Here is a 20,038-nt window from a genome sequence, read left to right as displayed (position 1 = left end):
AGCTCCCCTGTAGTTCTGAGCCTCCAACCACTGGCCCTGCATTCTTATAACCTTTCTTTTGGCAACAATAAGGAATGCTGTTCTGGAAAGCTTAGCTACAGGGTGGGGTAATTACATTTCATTAAGTTTTTGTAACCTAACAGCAGTGCCTCTGTGCTCTCATTTGTTCCTAAGCATTTTTAAAAAATACTACCTGGAATGACGGTCCATTAAAAATAGGCAGGAAGGCTCAGTTCAGGTATTAGGCTACCAGTAGCTGAGCGAGGGAAAGCATATACATCAAACACATTTTTTTTTGAAGGCACAAACTGTCACTATTGGCAGTGATGAGTTCTTCAAACCCAGTTACATGCTAAGGCCTAACAGTTCTGGGCCCTAAGACTTATTGGATGGGAATAATAATAAAATTTTATTTATACCCCGCCCTCCCCGCCGAGGCAGGCTCAGGGCGGCTTACAGAGTGTGGCAAAAGCCATGTTAAACAATAAAACAATTATACATTTCTGTACCATTTAAAATTTACCATTAAATTTACATAATATAAAAGTCTAAAATCAATCTAAAATAATCTCATCTTATTGCTATCTCGATTGTTGATGTTAGTGATGGCATGGTGTTCATTTCAGGTTCCATCTTGGAAGGCTAGCCGGAAGAGGGCAGTTTTGCACGCCCTATGGAATTGGCTAATGTCCCGTAGGGCCCGCACCTCTTCCAGCAGCTGGTTCCACCATTGGGGTGCTTTTATAGAGAAGGCCTGTTCTCTGGTTATTTTTAGTTTGGCCTCCTTTGGCCCAGGTACTTCCAGAAGGTTTTGTGAGCTGAATCGCAGTGCTCTCTGGGGAACATATGGAGAGAGGCGGTCCCTAAGGTAAACAGGTCCTCAGCCATATAGGGCTTTAAAGGTAATAACCAGCACCTTGTAACGAACTCGGTAAATAACTGGCAGCCAATGCAATTCCCGCAGCCCAGCCCGCACATGTTCCCACCGAGGTAGGCCCAATAGCAGTCTGGCTGCTGCATTCTGCACTAGCTGCAGTTTCCGGGTTCGGCACAGGGGCAGCCCCATGTAGAGGGCATTACAGTAGTCTAGCCTCGAGGTGACCGTTGCATGGGAAGGTTGGGTAAACTGATTCCATTATGAAGAAACACATTCTGTGCCTTGCGTTTCCGAGAAAAACGGGCCCAGGCAAACACATAACAGGAAGCAAGAGAAGAAGCTGTGGAGGTTTATACCAGCAAGGGATGATTGATAGTGTATTACATTTGGAAGCTTTAGGCTTGAACTAACAGAGCTTGGAAAAGTGGTTAAAAGGTCAGGCTAGGATCTTGGAGTGACCCAGGTTTCAATTCCCACTTTGCCATGGAAGCTTGCTGGGTGACTCTGACCCAGGTGCACCCTGCCAGCTTGACCTACTTCACAAGGCTGTCATGAGGGAAAATAGAGATGGTAGAAGTCATTTTGGGTCCCAATGAAGAGAAAGGTAGGGTATAAATGAAAAGAAATACAGGAGAAGGGACAAAGAGGGAAGGGGGGGCCCAGTTGCTTTCTTATACCAGTTCTGTGCCCCTGCAAGACATCCCTGTGTCTTCCACCAAGATGCCCAGTATGGTAACTGTGGCAACCCACAGTAGTAGTTAAACTCCACCCAGAGTTTTTCAAAGTCTGCTTATGCCATGCCTGTTTTTCAGATATTCTTCCCCTGTATATTTTGATAATTTTAGACTCATCTGAAAACCAAGGGGGTTCCCTTGGCTTCACAGAGGCCTAAGCAGAAGCCATGAAAGACCCTCATGCACAAATTTCATTATGTGCAAAGGGAACCAACGCTTGGCTAATGGTGGTGGAAAGTATTGACCAATCGCAACTGATCTATGACAACCCTGTAGGATTAACACAAAAGACATACAGAGGCAGTTCTCCATTGCCTCCCTTTGCGTATAAACTTCGGATGTTCTTGGTGGTCTCACATCCAAGTACTAACCAGGACCAACTCTGATTAGATCAAGCTCAGGTCAGAGCTATTAGATATCATAATTAATAATCACCTGTTTGCGGCTCCTGGGGACATTAGTTTCCTGTCCAGAGCAGTTTCAATAGAAACTAGTACATTGTGAGCAGTGTTCCCTCTGAGTTAGTGTGAGCTGGCTCACAGTTTTTTAGCCTCCAGCTCACACATTTTTGCCCCAGAGCAACCTAATTTGTGCAGTACCTCACAACTTTAATGCTAGTAGCTCACAAAGTAAAATTTTTGCTCACAAAACTCCACAGCTTAGAGGGACCATTGATTATGAGTTGCGATAAATTTTACACACGAAGAAAGGAAAGGGTATGTGGAGAAGCAAATTCTTTGAAACTGCCATTTGCAGATTTAAAGAGTGACTGCATGGTTACAGTTTATAGCCAGCTTGTCCAACCTTTGGCCCAAGGGCCACATGCAGCCCAGGCTCAGGGCAGCTTACAATATTTTACTGATCCCCCCCTTCTGCTTATATGTGGTGGCAGATATCACGAAAATTATGCATGGACATTTTTTTAGCTCATCATCAGCTATCGTTAGTGTTTGTGTCTTTTATGGGCGGCCCAAGACATTTCTTCTTCTTCCAATGTGGTCCAGGGAAGCCAAACGGTTGGACACCCCTTGTTTATAGGAAGGCTCTAGAGTGCCAATTTTGCTTCTGTCTATAAACTGATGGACACTGCTCTTGTAAGTCAACTGCATCAAAAAGAAAGTGAAAGAAGTTATTTCCAAAGCTCCCACACACAAAACGTGAAGGGTTCCTCTTTATTGACAGGAAAGGCCTGTATCCCATATGTGCGTTAAGGCAACTGTGGCACCGGAGCGGACTGCTGTGCTGATGCTGGATGTCCACCTCCTCCCAGCCATGCAGAGGGGAAGCAATGCCTGGAGCAACCTGAGGTGTCACTAGGAACCGCCAGGGAAACTTCATCACACCTTGCCGGGATCCTCCTTCAGGGTCACTGTCCGATTAAACACAAGCTGTGGGGGAAAGAGCACATAGGGCACTTTTTGCTATCTTGCCCCTCTCCCCATTTTAAGACGGTGATCCAAAGGTCACCCAACCTTTTTGAGCCTGTGGGGACCTTTGGCATTCTGACCCAGAGTGGTGGGTGCAACAGCAAAATGGCTGCCACCGAAGGCAGAGCCAACCAAAACATATCAGGGATTGAAGTTATGCATAATATGAATAATAACTATTCTGCATTTCAGGCAGAAGCTCTGTTTAACAGTGTGCCTTTTTAAATGAATGTATTGTTTAAAGTTATTTTCTTGTATACATACACACAGTAATGCAGCAAAGATCATTGTGCTGTGGTGGCAGCTGTCACTGAAGTAACTTTTTAAAAATCTGCACAGCCAGTCATGCCTCCAGTGGCCAATCAGAAGCCCCCCCCTCTGCCCCCCCAAAATAATTACTTTGTATAGCAGGAACTCCTTTGCATATTAGGCCACACACCCCTGATGTAGCTAATCCTCCATGAGCTTACAGTAGGCCCTGTACTAAGAACCTTGTAAGCTCTTGGAAGATTGGCTAGTTTGGTGTAGTGGTTAAGTGCACAGACTCTTATCTGGGAGAACTTGGTTTGATTCCCCACTCCTCCACTTGCACCTGCTGGGATGGCCTTGGGTTAGCCATAGCTCTCGTAGAGGTTGTCCTTGAAAAAGCCGCTGCTGTGAGAGTCCTCTCCACCCTACCCACCTCACAGGGTGTCTGTTGTGGGGGGAGAAGACATAGGAGATTGCAAATCACTCTGAGCCTCAGAGAGAAGGGCGGGGTATAAATCTGCTATTCTTCTTCTACATCAGGGGTGTGTGGCCTAATATGCAAAGGAGTTCCTGCTACAAAAAAAGCCTTGATGGGCTCCATTTTGGGAACTCCTGCAATGATGCATCCCTCTAATCTGTCCTAAAAAAAAAAGAATGGGATTGCTTCTAGGTTTCTGCATCTTTCTACAGCTGACCTTTGTATCAGTGCTATCAGGATCCACTGAGAAATAGCCAAGTCGTTCAAACTGGAATTTGTCAAAGGGCTTAGCCTCACGTACAGACCGGTCCACCAGGGCTTCTTCAATCACAAAGAGGGAGTTCTGAAAGGGAAGGGGGGGAAAAACATGATATGTCCCCTAGAACCTCCTTTCCCAGATTGAAACACTGAAAACTCTTCTCCATCCTTATAGAACAGCATTACAAAGTCTGGGTCCAGTAGCACCTCTAAGACCACCAAGTTTTTTCAAGGTATAAGCTTTCATGTGCAAGCACAGTTCTTGCTTAATAAAACTGTGTTAGCCTCAAAGGTGCCACTGGACTCAAACTTCATTCTGCTGCTTCAGACCAACACTGCTACCCCACCCGAATTGTACAGTACAGCAAATAACAGCATTGCAGACTCCCCTGCACCTGGAACACATCTGTGTTTATAACCAAACCCTCTTCATCAAAGCATGCACAGACTAATCCTGAAAAGCTACACACTCTCAGTATACAAGAATCCTCATTCTGATTACACCTACCTCTCCACAGAATGCATCCAGGTCAAGTGCTGGTGAACCGTGAGGCATCCAACAAAGAGCCCTGCTTTCTGGTCCGGTAAGAGGTCCTTTCCTTGAGCACACCTCTCATTCCCAGGCACTCCCCCCCTCTCCATTCAGCAAGAAATGCTCATCTAGACCCAACACTCACAGGATTGACATCGCTCAGGAAGCCTCCTGGCACCTCCGTCGGGTCTTCAGGATTCTTGTGCAGGAACCTGCAAACCAAATAAACATGCTTAAAACATTAGCACTCGATGGTCTTAAAGGTGCTTTCTTTGTATCTCTCCTATGGGATCCAGGGAACTGGGCAAAGGAAGTTCTGGCTCTTTCCTTCCTTCCCCAAGGGACCAGGAGGGGGAGGAGCCTCAGCCAGTAGAAGGAAGAGAGGCTTGACTCAGTAGCTCTGCCAAGGAGAAGACAGGATGGGAACCAATCAAGCCGCAGAACTGTAGAGGGTCCAGCTTTCCAAGCTCTCCCCCCACCCACCCACAGTGCATTGGTATGCTCAGAATCAATCCTCCCACTTCAATACTCACAGTCGCTCATACTGTCGAACCTCACACACCAGAGGGTCCGACACCCAGTGGATGAAGGCTTTGGGTTTCTCTGCCATCTCTGACTTCGTGCAGGTCACCTCTAGCTCTTGCACACGTCCGCTGGTGTCCTAGATACAGAAGGGGCAGTCAGCTCCATGGGCCCCTCTGCTCTTTCTGCCATCACATTTCATCTAGGTTTGGGGGGTCTCCCCCAATTTCACTGTAAGGGCACATTCTCATTCATTAAGGTAAGGAGGAGTGCTCAGAGATTATATGCCTTTCACATGATTCTCCATCTTATACAGAGCTAGACACTTGGTCCACCATGGTCAGGATTGTCTACTTTGATAATGGTTCTCCGGGGTCCCAGGTGGCAGTCTTCCATATCATCTACCACCTGATCCTTTTACTGACGGGGCTTCTAGTGTCCTGGCCCCACTGATGGACCTCCTGATGGCACCTGGGTTTTTGGCCACTGTGTGTCAGTGTTGGACTGGATGGGCCATTGGCCTTATCCAACATGGCTTCTCCTATGTTCTTATGTACTGAGAGTAGCCAGGAATTGAGGACTGGGGCATTCTCCACCATTGAGCAGCAGCCGCTACTCCATGACCCAGAGAGAGCTTGCTTGAACATCCCAATGAACTCAGCTATGCATCCCACAATGTACAAAGAGGCTTTACTATCATGTCCCACCGCCTGCGACCTAGACTTTTGACATCCACCTTGATGTTCCGGAGAACTTGATAGCTTGCATATCGTTAGGTGTCATTTTGGTTAGTCCTAATAAAAGGTTTTAGAGGCTTTTGTTTTGGGGAAGTTCCTTGCAGTCTAATACAAAATGGCTATTTTGGGCATTCTTGGGAAGGCAGCAGCAGAGGGCCTCTCCCAGTTTCAAACCTCTCTTTCCCAGTTAAACAGTAAGTTGCCCTAAGTGCTGGCCCACCATTGGGAAGAAAAGCCGGTTCCAACTAAAGAAATCATTATTGGGAGCCAGGAGGTGGAGGGGAACATAAGAGAAGCCATGTTGGATCAGGCCAGTGGCCCATCCAATCCAACACTGTCACACAATGGCCAAAAGAAAAAACCCAGGTACCATCAGGTGGTCCATCAGTAGGGTCAGGACATTAGAAGCCCTCCCACTGTTTCCCTCCCACCAAGCACCAAAAATACAGAGCATCACTGTCCCAGACGGAGAGTTCCACCAATACGCTGTGGCTAATAGCCACTGATGGACATAAGAACATAGTCTGTGGTTTTTAGCAATCATAAGGTGGCTTCTCTGCCTCTATGAAGTACTTACTCTGCATCCCACTCATTCAACAAGAAAACAAGACACAGAATGGCTTCTGACACAGAACAAACTATTCTACTGTACGCAAATACTTTAAAGAATACTGCTGCAGAACCAGAATACTAATGAAAACTAAAAGCAAACCACAGACATCCTAAAATGCCAGAAGACACGAGTCATTAAGAGCATTCTTCGAAGGGAAAGAAAAAACCTCGAGAGATTATGTTTGGGCCCAGGGGCATTTTCTTTAGAAGGGTGACCACTTTCAAAAATGCCCAGCTGCCCACACCCCTTCATCCCATGTGCCACTGTTCAGCCCAGCCCAATGGAAAAGGGTAACCACTTATGAACAACTGAACATTAAAAACTCTAAATGCCATAAAATGGTGGAGGAATGTGGTGTCAAGTTACCAGGGCCGGAGCTGGGGGTTCTGCCACCCCAAGCATAGCCCTGCCTCGACTTCCAGTGGGGAGTCAGGGCGGCAGTGGGCATGCTTGGAGCCAGGCTTCAAACATGCTTGCTTCCACCCCAACTCCGCTCAGCCTTCCCATTCCCCCAGGAACAGCATTAGCTGGGTGTTTGGGGCTGCGGGGGGGGGGGGGGAGGGAGCAGCAAGAAACTCATGATCCATGGAGTGGGCGGCATATAAATTTAAATAAATAAATGATTCCCAGGTGGATATCCTTCCATCCACAGATATAATCTGATGGGTGCAAAAACCACCACCATTTCAAATTTCAGCCAAATCAAGAATGACATGAGTTTAAAAGCATCCTCAGTCAAATCTCTGTAGTCTGCAAGTTTTAATGGCAGGGCACATAATGGGAAAAGATGAGGGCCTGAATAGTTCCATTACTTAGCAATTTATATCACGCCCTTTCTGGCTCAAGGTGGCATAATGTGCATGTAGCCTCCACTTCATATTCTATCTTGATTTATTTCCCAAGTTTAAGAATCATAGAAATGGAAGGTACCTCCAGGGTCATCTAGTTCAGGGGTCCCCAACCCCTGGGCCGTGGACTGGTACCGGTCCGTGGCCTGTTAGCAACTGGGCCACAGAGTGAGACAGAGGCACCGCACTGCCCCTTTTGCCCACCCAGGTCCCAGGTGGACAAAAGAGGCAGTGCAGCTACACTCCAAAGCACTACCTCTTTCATTCACCCAGGTCCCAGGTGAGCAGAAGGGGCAGTGCGGCAGTGGCCTTCACCTACCCCTCATTTTAAGATCTCGGGGGGGGGGGCAGGGACAGGTTGTGGGGGCAGCCTGGGGCAGCACACAGTGACTCCTACACCTACACACACAGTGACACCTGCTCCATGCCTAGGAGATGACAAACCCCCCCCCCCTCCAGGATCCCTCACAAAATTGGTCTGGAGAAAAATTGCTGCCTGACCCCAGGGTATTTCCCTGAGTGTGTAAGAAAGGCCATGAGTACTAAACACTGATGCAACCCTCCCTGTTCTCCTTCTCATGATCTGCCTAAGAAGAAGAAAACTTGGTTTTATACCATGCTCTTCACTACCCAATGGAGTTTCAGAGTGGCTTACAATTGCCTTCCCCTCCTCTCCCCACAACAGACACTCTGTGAGGTAGGTGGGCCTGAGAGAACTGTGACTGACCCAAGGCCATCCAGCTGGCTGCATGTAGAGGAGTGGGGAATCAAACAGTTGACAGCACCATATGATCCAGTCCAAAACCTCTCAGTGACGCTTCCCACAAATGCAGACCAGTGATGGTTAATATCACTGCTAGCCATTTCAGGTTTTCCAAGCAGATATTATGGCATTCCTTCCTGAACTTTTAACCCATTTGCAACAATAAAGGTTCACAGCCCTGAAAATATAATACTCAGTTCCATGAAACCAACCTCTGCTCTAAGACAAGTGACTGGATGGCTTAAGCAAAGGCTCTCAACTTTATTTTGAGTAAACTCCATCTTTTTAGAGCCCAACAGGCCCACCATATGTGAACACATAAAGTTGCCCATATACAGTAAGTCAGGCCTGTCAAGGTCAGTTGTCTGCCATGACTAGCAGCAGCAGTTTCATGTCAAGGTTTTTCATCCAACCTAATCCTTTTAACAGGGGTCCATCAGTGGCTATTAGCCACAGCGTATTGTTGGAACTCTCTGACTAGGGCAAGTGATGCTCTGTATTCTTGGTGCTGGGGGGGCACAGTGGGAGGGCTTCTAGTGTCCTGGCCTCACTTATGGAGCTCCTGATAGCCACTGATGGACCTCTGCTCCGTATGCTTATTTAATCCCCTCTTGGTACCTGGGTTTTTTCAGCCACTGTGTGACACAGAGTGTTGGACTGGATGGGCCATTGGCCTGATCCAACATGGCTTCTCTTATGTCCTTATGTTCTAACTGTAGATGCTGGGGATTGAACCTGGGACCTCTGCACACAAAGGAGAAGATCCACCACTGAGCCAAAATCCCCTTCCCCAATCTCCCATAAGAAACTTGGGATCATAGAACCTTCCTTAGCTGTTTTAGGGCTAAAGCAGCAAAACCACCTCCTTTGGTCTATTGAAATGTAGGATTGCCTGTACTGATCTTGCACCTTTTAGTTTAGCTGCCGGAATCTGATTTTCCCAGGTGCCCATTTTGGGCACAACTGCCTCCCCAGCTAAGCAGAACTATGTCCTTGAATGAGAGGCTGATCATCCAGTCTTCAAGGGTGATACTTAGCTTGGGAATGCCAAAATGGCCACTTTGGTCTTTTAATCATTTACATCCAGCTGCTCTTTACTTCAGGCTCTCTCAAAGTTCAGACAGTAGGCATCTTAGGCCAATCAATGTGGTATTACTTTTCATACTCACATTGTTGTCCAATGATAGCATATTTGGCTTCCTAAACACAGCTCATACTGCAGAAAGAGAGGTGGATAGAAGCCACAGTTGGGGGAAAAAATATCAAATCAAATCAGACAGTCCCTGACATACACCTTTTTTGCAGGGAACTAAATGTGATATCTGGCCTTCTGCCAATTCTCATCTTTACAGTTATGCCATTACATAACCTTATTGATCAGTAAGCACCAATCAAAGACTAAAATTTGTGCTACAGGCCGAACTTGTCACAGGCTGCTGGTGAGATCGGTCAGCACTGCTTCATAAAGATAATTTCAGATGTATTTTATCAGGTGGCTCAGAACAAAGCACTGACCTGTGACTGATCTCCCTTGCCCAGTTGCCACTTGGTGCTTGGAAATCAAGTTATGGGAATATGATCATAAAGCTCTCTTTTTGCACAAATGAGTAGGAGCCAGCAAGATATATTTTAGTCACATTTTTATCTTGTTCTTCCTTTCTAAGTAGCTCAAAGCAGTGTACCCAATTCCCCTCTCCACTAGCTTTTTCCTCACAACAACCCTGTGAGGGAGGAGGGAGGTAATGCTGGGAGAGGAAGACTGACACAAAGGTCACCCAATAAACATTATGGCTGAGTGAGGATTTGAACCAGAGTCTCCCAGGTCTGTATCCAGCACTTTAACTACTAATACCACACTAACTCCTCCTCTTCCCTAAACTCCAGCATGTCCCCCTTATCTGGAAGTGGAGTAGGAGCTTAAGTCCTGGCATCTGCAAGATATTCCAGTTTCTGAGATCTGTTGAGGACAGTCAAGGCGTATGACTGTATTCCTTGCTCATGGAGACAGAAATCCCCTCCAATGAAAACAAAAAAACCACCCCTACACACATACCCTGCATGAGTACAGGATCTGTTAGAATCAGGATTGGACTGTGGAGCGTTTTCCACACAGCTACAAGCTTTGTTGCTATTCCACATAAACTGAAGATGCTGCCTTGTTCTGAGTCAGACCACTGGTCTCTGTCGGAGTAAGTGATTCAGCATGCCCGGAGATTGAGCTGCGCTATATCACTGTAGGCATGTATAAAAGTTACCTCTTTTGTCTTAACCTGGGAACTGCCCTCCAGCCTCTCAGCTCTGTGTCCTTTGTCCTTCCCCACTCTGTACATGGCTTTTCATGGAGTGACACACAGGTCTCTCTTATAGAAACAATACCCTCATACTTCTATACCTGTTGTGCCAGATCAGCTATCCACTTGGGCTAGGGAATGTACTCTCTAGATTAGGCCTCTCTTTCTCCTTTCAACTGCAACCTGAATGTGAACTGAACCTACCTGAATAATTTTAAATTTTACTTTTTTGCAATATACTTCTTTGGAGATTTTTTTACTGCACTTAGTATCACACTTCCGTGACTGGGCGAACTCTGCTATATTGTTGATGATGATATTGGATTTATATCCCGCCCTATACTCTCAGATCATCTCAGAGTCTCAGAGCAGTCGCAATCTCCCTTACCTTCCCCCCCCCCAACAGACACCCTGTGAGGTAGGTAGGGCTGAGAGAGCTCTTACAGCAGCTGCCCTTTCAAGGACAACTCCTACGAGAGCTATGGCTGACCCATGGCCATTCCAGCAGTTGCAAGTGAAGGAGTGGGGAATCAAACCCGGTTCTCCCAGATAAGATTCCGCACACTTAACCACTACACCAAACTGGCTCTCATGACAAGATATTAACCAAACATCCCAATACCATCAAGGTCAATACTGTCTACCAGGGCTTTTTTTTGTAGCAGGGACCCCTTTGCATATTAGGCCACACACCCTAATGTAGCCAAACCTCCAAGAGCTTACAAGGCTCTTAGTATAGGGCCTACTGTAAGTTCCAGGGGGATTGGCTACATCACAGGGGCATGGCCTAATATACAAAGGTGCTCCTGTTACAGAAAAACCCCTCCTGTCCACTCTGCTGACTGGCAGTGCCTCTAGGGCAGCAAAAGATCTTTCCACATCCCAGTTTGGTGTAGTGGTTAAGTGTGTGGACTCTTATCTGGGAGAATCGGGTTTGATTCCCCACTCCTCCACTTGCACCTGCTGGAATGGCCTTGGGTCAGCCACAGCTCTGGCAGAAGTTGTCCTTGAAAGGGCAGCTGCTGGGAGAGCCCTCTCCAGCCCCACCCACCTCACAGGGTGTTTGTTGTGGGGGAGGAAGGTAAAGGAGATTGTGAGCCGCTCTGAGACTCTTCGGAGTGGAGGGCGGGATATAAATCCAATTTCTTCTTCTTCTTCTTCTTCTACTACCTAACCCTTCTAACTGGAGATGCAGGGGATTGAACTTGCGATCTTCTGCATGCAAAGCAGAAGCTCTCCTGCCGAGCCACAGCCTTTCCCTAGCCTCTCCTTGCTGGACTATTACAAGAACCAATTAATGTGGGCACCACCCTTGAGGCTTTCCTTGCACGGGCAGTGCTTGGAAGCCAGCCAGACTCTTTGGCAGGGACAACGAGACAGCAGAGAGGCTGGAAGGACGTGTCATGACGACACTCACCTTAATGATATTTTGGACAGCAATGACGTAGCCGGTGTGCCTCAGCCCCACCGGCTGGTTGGGTGCCAGGCGCTTGTAGCCTTTGTCTGGCACCTGACATAGGAGAAAGATAATAATGTAAGTGGAGTGCAAAAGAAGGGAAGCAATTTACTTAAAAGGGTAGCAAACATTTGCCTTCATGCAGACATAAAAGTGATATTACATTCAGTTGCTAGCTGTTTGGGAGCCAGACTCATTCATCCACCCAACCACCATGCCAGTTCTGCAGCGTTTATGCCCCCATATTCAGATTTCTGGGCCAGGGGAAAGTCCTCACAATAGATCCCTGGCTTGAGCAGAGCAAGAACACCTTTTACAATCGCCTGAAGCTGCCTTATGCTGAGTCATGCCTTTGGTATCATCTGTCCAGCATCTCAGGCTCTGAAATGTCTTACTCAGCAACTTCTACACTACAGCCTTTAACTGGAGATGCCAGGAACTGAACCTGGGACTTGACAAACAGTGTATGTCCCAATGGAAAATTCAAACACAAGAGGATTTACAGGAACCAAGACTACCCATCATGAGAGAAGCACATTAAATCCGCAGTGCAGACATGGCAGACAATGGAAGGGCTATGTACAGTTCAAAACCTCGCCAAAAAGGGAATTAAGTGGGACTGCAAGAGAAGGCAGGGCCGACCCTGCCAGTAGGCAAACTAGGCTATCCGGTCTTCTGGGGGTGCCAAATTGCTCTCCCCCCTCCCCCCATGTCTCAGTGACTTTATCAGTACAGGGGAGCACCAGAAGTTAGCCTTGACTAGGGTGCCAGACAGTCTAGGGCTGGCCCTGAGTGAAGGATAACTGGCCAAATCCAGCAGTGACTCATGAAAGCTCCTACCCTGCCATAGATTTGTGTTAGTCTTTATTGTGCTATTGGACTCTTGCTACAGAAGATGTAAGGATCATGGCCCTTCCACATGTTCCCCTCTCCTCTCCAGCAGTCTTTATTCACTCTGGGCAGGTTATTTCCCCATGACTGCAAGACCCACATGGACCAATAGCCACACAGATCAGGAGGACACAGCGGGGAGGGGGAAGGTGATGAAACTGCCCACCCTGCTTCTTCCACCAGTGTCACTCCACGATTAATTGGAGCCTCACCCAGACCACTAACTTTACTCCTACTGTAAGCTTAAACTACCCACATGTCTTCTCTCTAATTGCGATAGACAGCATGGATCTCAGTTTGGCTAGAAAAAGGTCTCTCTCTTTTTTAATACACTAGACCAGGGTTGGCCAAACTTGCTTAATGCAAGAGCCACAAAGAATAAATGTCAGATGTTTAGAGAAGGAAGGAAGGAAGGAAGGAAGGAAGGAAGGAAGGAAGGAAGGAAGGAAGGAAGGAAGGAAGGAAGGAAGGAAGGAAGGAAGGAAGGAAGGAAGGAAGGAAGGAAGGAAGGAAGGAAGGAAGGAAGGAAGGAACTTTAAATGCATTCTCCAAACTGCTGGCTGGCTTTGCTTGGAGAAGTGATTTAAAGAGACAAATGCCTTCTCCAAGCAGGCCACCGGGGTAGTAGGGACTTTGAGAGTTACACAATATGCGTAAAAGACCCACATGTGGCTCCCGAGCCACAGTTTGGCCACCTCTGAACTAGACATTCAGGTTCATCCTCTGCAACAGAAGCCTTCACTGATCAGGGAAAATGACAAGCAAGAGCTCAGCTGTCCATCACGCTTGTATCCCACCGCATCCTCCAAGGTACTCAAGTTTCCTGACTTCCATTTGATCCTCACAACAACATTGGAGGGAGACAGACTGACCTAAGCGAACCCTATCAGCTTCTTGGCTAAGTGGGGATCTGAACACAGTTCTCCCCAACCCTATTCTGACAGTCTAACCATGACATCTTTGACCTAAACAGGCTAGCAATAACAACCAACGAGAGAGAGCAAACAATGGCTGACCGACAGCCTAGTTTCCCCTGCTCTTTCCCAACTCATGCCAGCTTTCCTTGGACAGCATGGATTCTTCTGATTGGACTCACCTCCCGGAAGTCACTTTGCTCAATGTAGACTACAGGCTGGAAAGGGACTTTGTGGAAGGCTTTGGTCTCATCCGCAGGGAAATTGGGGACCAGGACGTCCATGTTCTGGAAGGAAGGCAAGAGTATCAAGCTGTGTGCTCCCCAGTTTTCAGGGGAGGCCTCTAGATGAGGAGCTATCCCCTCTTTGCCCCAGAGATTGCAGACTTACTTGGTGTGGTGCAGGAAAATTGGTGATGGTCAGGCGGAGGGGCTCCAGGACAGCCATAACTCGAGGGGCTTGTTCGTTCAGCACCTCCCGAACGCAGGCTTCCAGCATGTGGGGCTCCATGGTGCACTGGGCGACCGTCACACCTACCTATTGGGAGTCAGTCAAGCCACTGGGCAGTGCCACATTTATTCTCACATAGGGGAGGTTGCCAACACTCGGGGGGGCAACTGAGGCAGGCACCCCAAGCTTAAAGCAGGTTTTTCATAGGCTCAGTAATTGCCTTTCCCTTGCCGTGGACCCACGGGGCCAACCTACTAAGCTTTTCTAGGGGAATGGAATGGACAATCACTAGGCAGCCACAAGGTGCTCCCCCCCACCCCTGTTTACAGTCTCTTGAGACATGGTTACGTTCCCTTATGTTCAGGGGTGGAATTCTAGCTGGAGCTCCTTTGCATATTAGGCCACACACCCTTGATGTAGCCAATCCTTCAAGAGCTTACAAAAAAGAGCCTTGTAAGCTCTTGGAGGATGGGCTACAGCAGAGGGGTGTGGCCTAATATGCAAATGAGCTTCTCCTAAAATTCCACCCCTACTCAGACGTTTGGTCCATCAAGATCAGTACTGTCCACTGAGATGGGAAGCAGCTCTGCAGAGGTCTTTCACATCACCTACGGCATGCTCCTTTGAACTGGAGATGCCAGGAATTGAATCTGGGACTTTCTACATATGTAGTAGAAGCTGTACCACTGAGCCATGCGCCTTCCCCATGTCAGGTGGTTTTGTGGTGGCAAGGACACCCCCCCCCAAGCAAACAGCAAAAACAGTACTATCACACTGGGTTTAGGCATACAATCATTCTGCTGACTCTTTGAGGCATCCTCACCTTGGCACAGAAATTGTTGATGGCCTCTGGTGGAAAGCCTCGGCGACGGAGGGCTGTCAGTGTAAACAGCCGTGGATCATCCCAATCCCTAGAAGGGCAACACCAGACATGATGAATACAGTGTGCCCCAAAGAACCATGCTTGGTTTCCAGGTCTTCCCCACTCTCTACTTGAAATCCCTATTGTCTGTCTGCTTGTCTCTCTTTCACTCACACACACACAGAGCCCAGTCTGCCCCTCACCTGACAGCGCCTGCTTCTACCAGGCGAATGATCTTTCTTTTGGAGACCACTGTGTAGAGGAGATTCAGACGCCCATACTCCCACTGCACAGGGCAGTAGACATCCAGAGCATTGCACAGCCAGTAATATGAGGAGCGCCTGTTGGCAGATAAAGGTGGCATTGTTTGGCACACTGCGCAACACCAGAGGAGCTGCTGATTTCGGACACAGCCCAATGCACACTTTGCACAATCTATTTTGCTTGTGTGACTTAGCTTCACAAAAAACCCCCAAAGGTTGGGATTCGGGGCCAGGAAGGGAAAAAGGTGAAATGAATGAAGACCAGAGGATGGAGACAATTGTATTTTTCCTTAAACAGGGCTAGAAACTTGATTTCTTTCAATAGGAAAGCCAGAATTACCAGGATGCTGAATTCTACACAAGACAGCAGGTTCTGTGCTTGCTGGGTTATGTTTCTAAGCCCTGGGATACTTGGGTAATTCTCTTCTTTCACATGTGCCTTCCCCTTCTTTACAATCCTAGCTCAGGTACTAATCATTCATCTTCTAGCAGGCCTGAGGCCACCATAGGAAGAGTCTTCTCAGTGGTGCCCCCCAAATTATGCAACCACTTGCCTACTGGATTTGGGACACTAAGCCGTTTATGTAAATATTCTAGACTACTTTATTGAGACAACCTTAATGCAGGGGGTCCACAGTGTGGTGCCTGGGGGCACTAGGGTATCTGCTGACACCTCTTCTGGCACCTGCCATTTGTTTTTAGGAAGTGGGCAAGGCAAGCTAGGATTTCTGTCCAGCAAGGCTTCTGATTGGCTGAACAGATTTTTTTTTTAAAAAAATGTTGCTTTGGCAGCGGTTGCCAGCAGAAGGATCAACACAGTTGCTTTGGCAGCAGAAGAATCCACACTGTGTGACTGAAGTTAAACTGTGGCAATCATTTTGTGGCTGGCTCCGCCTCCTGCGGCAGCCATTTTGCAGCAGCCATTTAATTGCTGTGCCTGCCATGCTGTGTCAGAATTCCCAATGTGCCCACAGGCTCAAAAAACTTGGGGACCCTCTGACTTAATGCGTATGACTGGTTTTAATAGTTGTCCATTTGTTTATTTGCTGCCTATAATCTCTTTCAGATAACTGGTGGCTTAGGACAGAGGTGGCCAAACTTGCTTAGCATAAGAGCGATGTAGAATAAACATTACATGTTCAAGAGCCACAAGATAGGTAGGAAGGAAGGAAGAAATGAAGGAAGGAATTTGAATACATTCTCCAACCCACCAGCTGGCTTGGCTTGGAGAATGCATTTAAAGAAACTTTAAACATGTTCTCCAAGCTGGCCAACAGGGCAGTGGGGGCTTTGAGAGCCACAAAATATGTGTGAAAGAGCCACATGTAGCTCCCAAGCCAGTTTGGCCACCCCTGGCTTTGGATGTATCTTGGCTTTATTTCTATTCTTCACCTTGGATATCATTCTACTGAAAAGTGAGTTCTAAAGTCTTCTGAACAGACAAAACAACACTCAAGGAAACTATGCCCACATAACCTAAGCCTCCTAATGCTAGGGTCATATCTGTGCACAAGGGAAGGATTCCAAAGCTCCCTACCCGCCAGCTCAAAGTCACAACCTGCTCCTTCCCCACACAGGAGGGGACTCAGGCAGCTCCCACTGGGTTAGAAGCCTTCGTCTCACCTGGCCTGGAACTCTTTGGTGCACAGCGAGTGAGTGATGTTCTCCAGGGAGTCACAGAGGCAGTGGGTGTAGTCGTAGGTGGGGTAGATGCACCTGCAAAGCAAGAGACAGCCGAGGGCTCAGATCTCTGGGACTAGGATCCGTCTCACTTCACTCCCTGTAGTCCCCTCTTTGGCAATTCTAAGTATTGATGCCATCTTCTTTAATTTTATTTTGCTGTTAAATCACAGCTGACTTACAGTAACCTCTTAGGGTTTTCAAGGTAAGAGTAAGAAGCAGAGGTGGTTTGCCATTGCCTGCCTCTGTGCAGCAAGACCCTCGACTTATTTGTTGTTCTCCCATCCAAGTACTAAGCATGGCTGGCTTTGCTTAGCTTCTGGGAGCTGACGAGATCAGGTTAGCCTGGGCTATCCACAGGTCAGGGCCTTCGACTTCCACACATCCTCACAGTTCTACCACAGTGTACCACTTCTTAAACACAGAGTTTTTTTACTCTAGGAATGGAAAGACCCCCTATGGTAACACTCGTACGCAACACATATTCCCTCTTTATCTTGTCCTTCCACACAAGCTCTCCCCTCCTCCATCCAACTCTGTGTGGTAAATTAGGCTGAAAGAGAGTGACCGGTTTGAGGTCTCCAGTGAGCTTCATGGCGGCCTATGGACTTGGATCTGGGTATCTCTGGTCCTAGTCACTAACCGCACAGGATGCTCAGAGGCACTCTCCCCCACAAATTAAGATGCCCCAGTAACTTTCCCTATAAAGAAAGGCTAAAACGCTTGGGGCTCTTCAGCTTGGAGAAACGTTGACTGAGGGATGACATGATAGAGGGTTACTAGATTATGCATGGGATGGAGAAGGTAGAGAAAGAAATACTTTTCTTACTTTCTCACAATACGAGAACTCGTGGGCATTCAATGAAATTGCTGAGCAGTCAGGTTAGAACGGATAAAAGAAAGTACTTCTTCACCCAAAGGGTGATTAACACATGGAATTCACTGCCACAGGGGGTGGCGGCGGCTGCAAGGATAGACAGCTTCAAGAGGGGATTGTATAAGCATATAGAGCAGAAGTCCATCAGTGGCTAGTAGCCACAGCATATTGTTGGAACTCTCTGTCTGGGGCAGTGTTGTTCTGTATTCTTGGTGCTGGAGTGGGGGGAGAGAAACAGTGGGAGGGTTTCTAATGTCCTGGCCTCACCAACAGACTTCCTGATGGCGCCTGGGGTTTTTTTGCCACTGTGTGACACAGAGAGTTGGACTGGATGGGCCACTGGCCTGATCCAACATGGCTTCTCTTATGTTCTTACATGAGAAATTCACATTCTGCAGACCAGGGCAAATTCCTGGTGCATAAACAGAACGGAATTGAGCACTATAACAAATACCCTGACACTACACCACACACAGAACATATCTGGAAATCCTTTACTACCCTCTGGGAATAGTGGGGCAGCTGTTTGGGGGGAGGGGGAACTGCACATTGGCCAGGCTCAGTCCCCTCCACTATGCCTGGAATGGCAGCAGACACCCCTGCTTGGCACATACCACTTATCTCCGCTGCGGTGGTGGGGGGTGTACTTGATGCGGTAAGCAACAGGGTCCATCTTTCCATCCTCCATCACCAGCTTCATGCGCAGTGTAGCCTCGCCCTCCCCATACTTCCCTTTGCGCATGTCCTGCAGAAGACAAACTCTGAGTCAGTTGAGGGAAAAGGGGCTGGGGGCGGAGTGATGTTTGCAGTTTCTGCAACCCTTTCTTCCCCAGCAGAAGCAGCTATAGACACAGCTGTTCATATTTTGTACAGCATAGGGAGGACCATTCCAATGGAAACTAAATTCAGCAATCAGAATAAATTACATTTTGTTTATTCAGCACCATTCAATCCTGTTTTTAATTAATTGGGTGCTTTGGGCCAGCAACAGGAGATGCTGGCCCTGAAAGGGGAGGCGGGAGGACACAGGGTGGTAATAATTCTGATGACTAGAAGCCAACCCCTGCACAGTTTTCTGACCCTTTCATCGATTATTGTAGATAGTACCATGGGGGCTCAAAACCTAATGTTTTAAAAGACAAAAGGGAAGGAGGAGGAGATGATGATATTGAATTTATATCCTGCCCTCCAAATCTCAGAGTGGCTCACACTCTCCTTTACCCTCCTCCCCCACAACAAACACCCTGTGAGATAGGTGGGGCTGAGAGAGTTCTCCTTTCAAGGACAACTCCTACGAGAGTTACGGTTGACCCAAGGCAATTCCAGCAGCTGCAAATAGAGGAATGGAGAATCAAACCTGGTTCTCCCAGATAAAAGTCCACACACTTAATCACTACACCAAATCGACTCAAAGCAGCAAAGGATGATAGAATGCCACACTTGTAGGCATATGGAGATGCACAGGTCTGACTACCGGGAGCAAATGCTAGAGCTTTGGATCTGAATTCTTATCTGCTCCCAGTTCCTGCTTCTTCTTGCAAGGGGAATTGCCCCAGCCTGCCAACATACAAGGGCTGTACCTCAAAGAGCAGAAGTGACTCCTCCACTGGCCTGTCTCGCCATGGAGAAGGGGGTGGGTTATGGCCTTTGATTTCTTCTGTCTTCTGGTGGCATATGTAAGCATGGCCCCTGGGGAGGGAAAGGAGCCACCAGTCACAGTCAAAAGGACATGCTGCTAGACATGGAGGAAATGCAAACTTTGCGATGGATAGGTGTGTCGATAACCCCACCCCCCACCCCAAAATAACACACAAGTGTATCAGAGGAGATGCTCTGGGGAAGCTCAAAATGAAAAAAGTCAGGGACTATTCTCACGTCTCTGATATAACTCCTCACCTCTGGATGAGTTGCACAGCCCAAGTATACAACTGGTCAAAGTAGTCTGATGCATGCGTCACTGCATGGGGGGTGTATCCTGAGGGAAACAACACCAGAGCATGAAAGAGGGGGTGCTCTTGCTACTTCCTACCTGGGTCAGCCCTGACTACAGCATCCCAGCCCACAACAAGGGCAGCAACTCCCTCAAACTCACCTCAAGTTCCCTTGAATAAGTTGCTGCTGCTTCCACCAAGTGAGGGATTTATATTGTACACATGCCATTACTGTGTATGGCATCTTGACCCTCACCTTTCACACTGTGCCATACAACAGACCAACCCTGTACAACAGCCAGAGATAGCAGCACACCTCCCCCCACTCCAGATAGGGCCCAGCTGGCAACATGGTTCTTCTGCCACCCTGTCACACAGCAGGGGC

General features: G+C 47.8%; 1 protein-coding gene across 1 annotated transcript in view; it reads right to left on the bottom strand.

Annotated features, from left to right (window-relative positions):
• Positions 1-2,769: 2,769 nt before the first annotated feature.
• QARS1 (glutaminyl-tRNA synthetase 1) overlaps positions 2,770-20,038 on the bottom strand; it is a 36,387-nt gene continuing 19,118 nt past the window's right edge. The window contains exons 12-24 of the mRNA XM_060239381.1: positions 19,619-19,697; positions 19,303-19,411; positions 18,337-18,467; positions 16,789-16,881; positions 15,106-15,243; positions 14,864-14,951; positions 13,981-14,127; positions 13,773-13,877; positions 11,747-11,839; positions 5,089-5,216; positions 4,701-4,767; positions 3,983-4,108; positions 2,770-2,999 (exon numbers count right to left, since the gene is read on the bottom strand). Of these exons, the coding sequence (XP_060095364.1) occupies positions 2,949-2,999; positions 3,983-4,108; positions 4,701-4,767; positions 5,089-5,216; positions 11,747-11,839; positions 13,773-13,877; positions 13,981-14,127; positions 14,864-14,951; positions 15,106-15,243; positions 16,789-16,881; positions 18,337-18,467; positions 19,303-19,411; positions 19,619-19,697 (1,355 nt within the window). The 3' untranslated portion in view covers positions 2,770-2,948. The remainder of the gene's footprint in view (positions 3,000-3,982; positions 4,109-4,700; positions 4,768-5,088; positions 5,217-11,746; positions 11,840-13,772; positions 13,878-13,980; positions 14,128-14,863; positions 14,952-15,105; positions 15,244-16,788; positions 16,882-18,336; positions 18,468-19,302; positions 19,412-19,618; positions 19,698-20,038) is intronic.

The sequence above is a fragment of the Heteronotia binoei genome, chromosome 5 (assembly GCF_032191835.1).
Source record: "Heteronotia binoei isolate CCM8104 ecotype False Entrance Well chromosome 5, APGP_CSIRO_Hbin_v1, whole genome shotgun sequence".
Lineage (NCBI taxonomy): Eukaryota > Metazoa > Chordata > Lepidosauria > Squamata > Gekkonidae > Heteronotia > Heteronotia binoei.
Note: the sequence above shows the minus strand (reverse complement) of the source record. Positions and strands in the feature narration are given on the sequence as shown.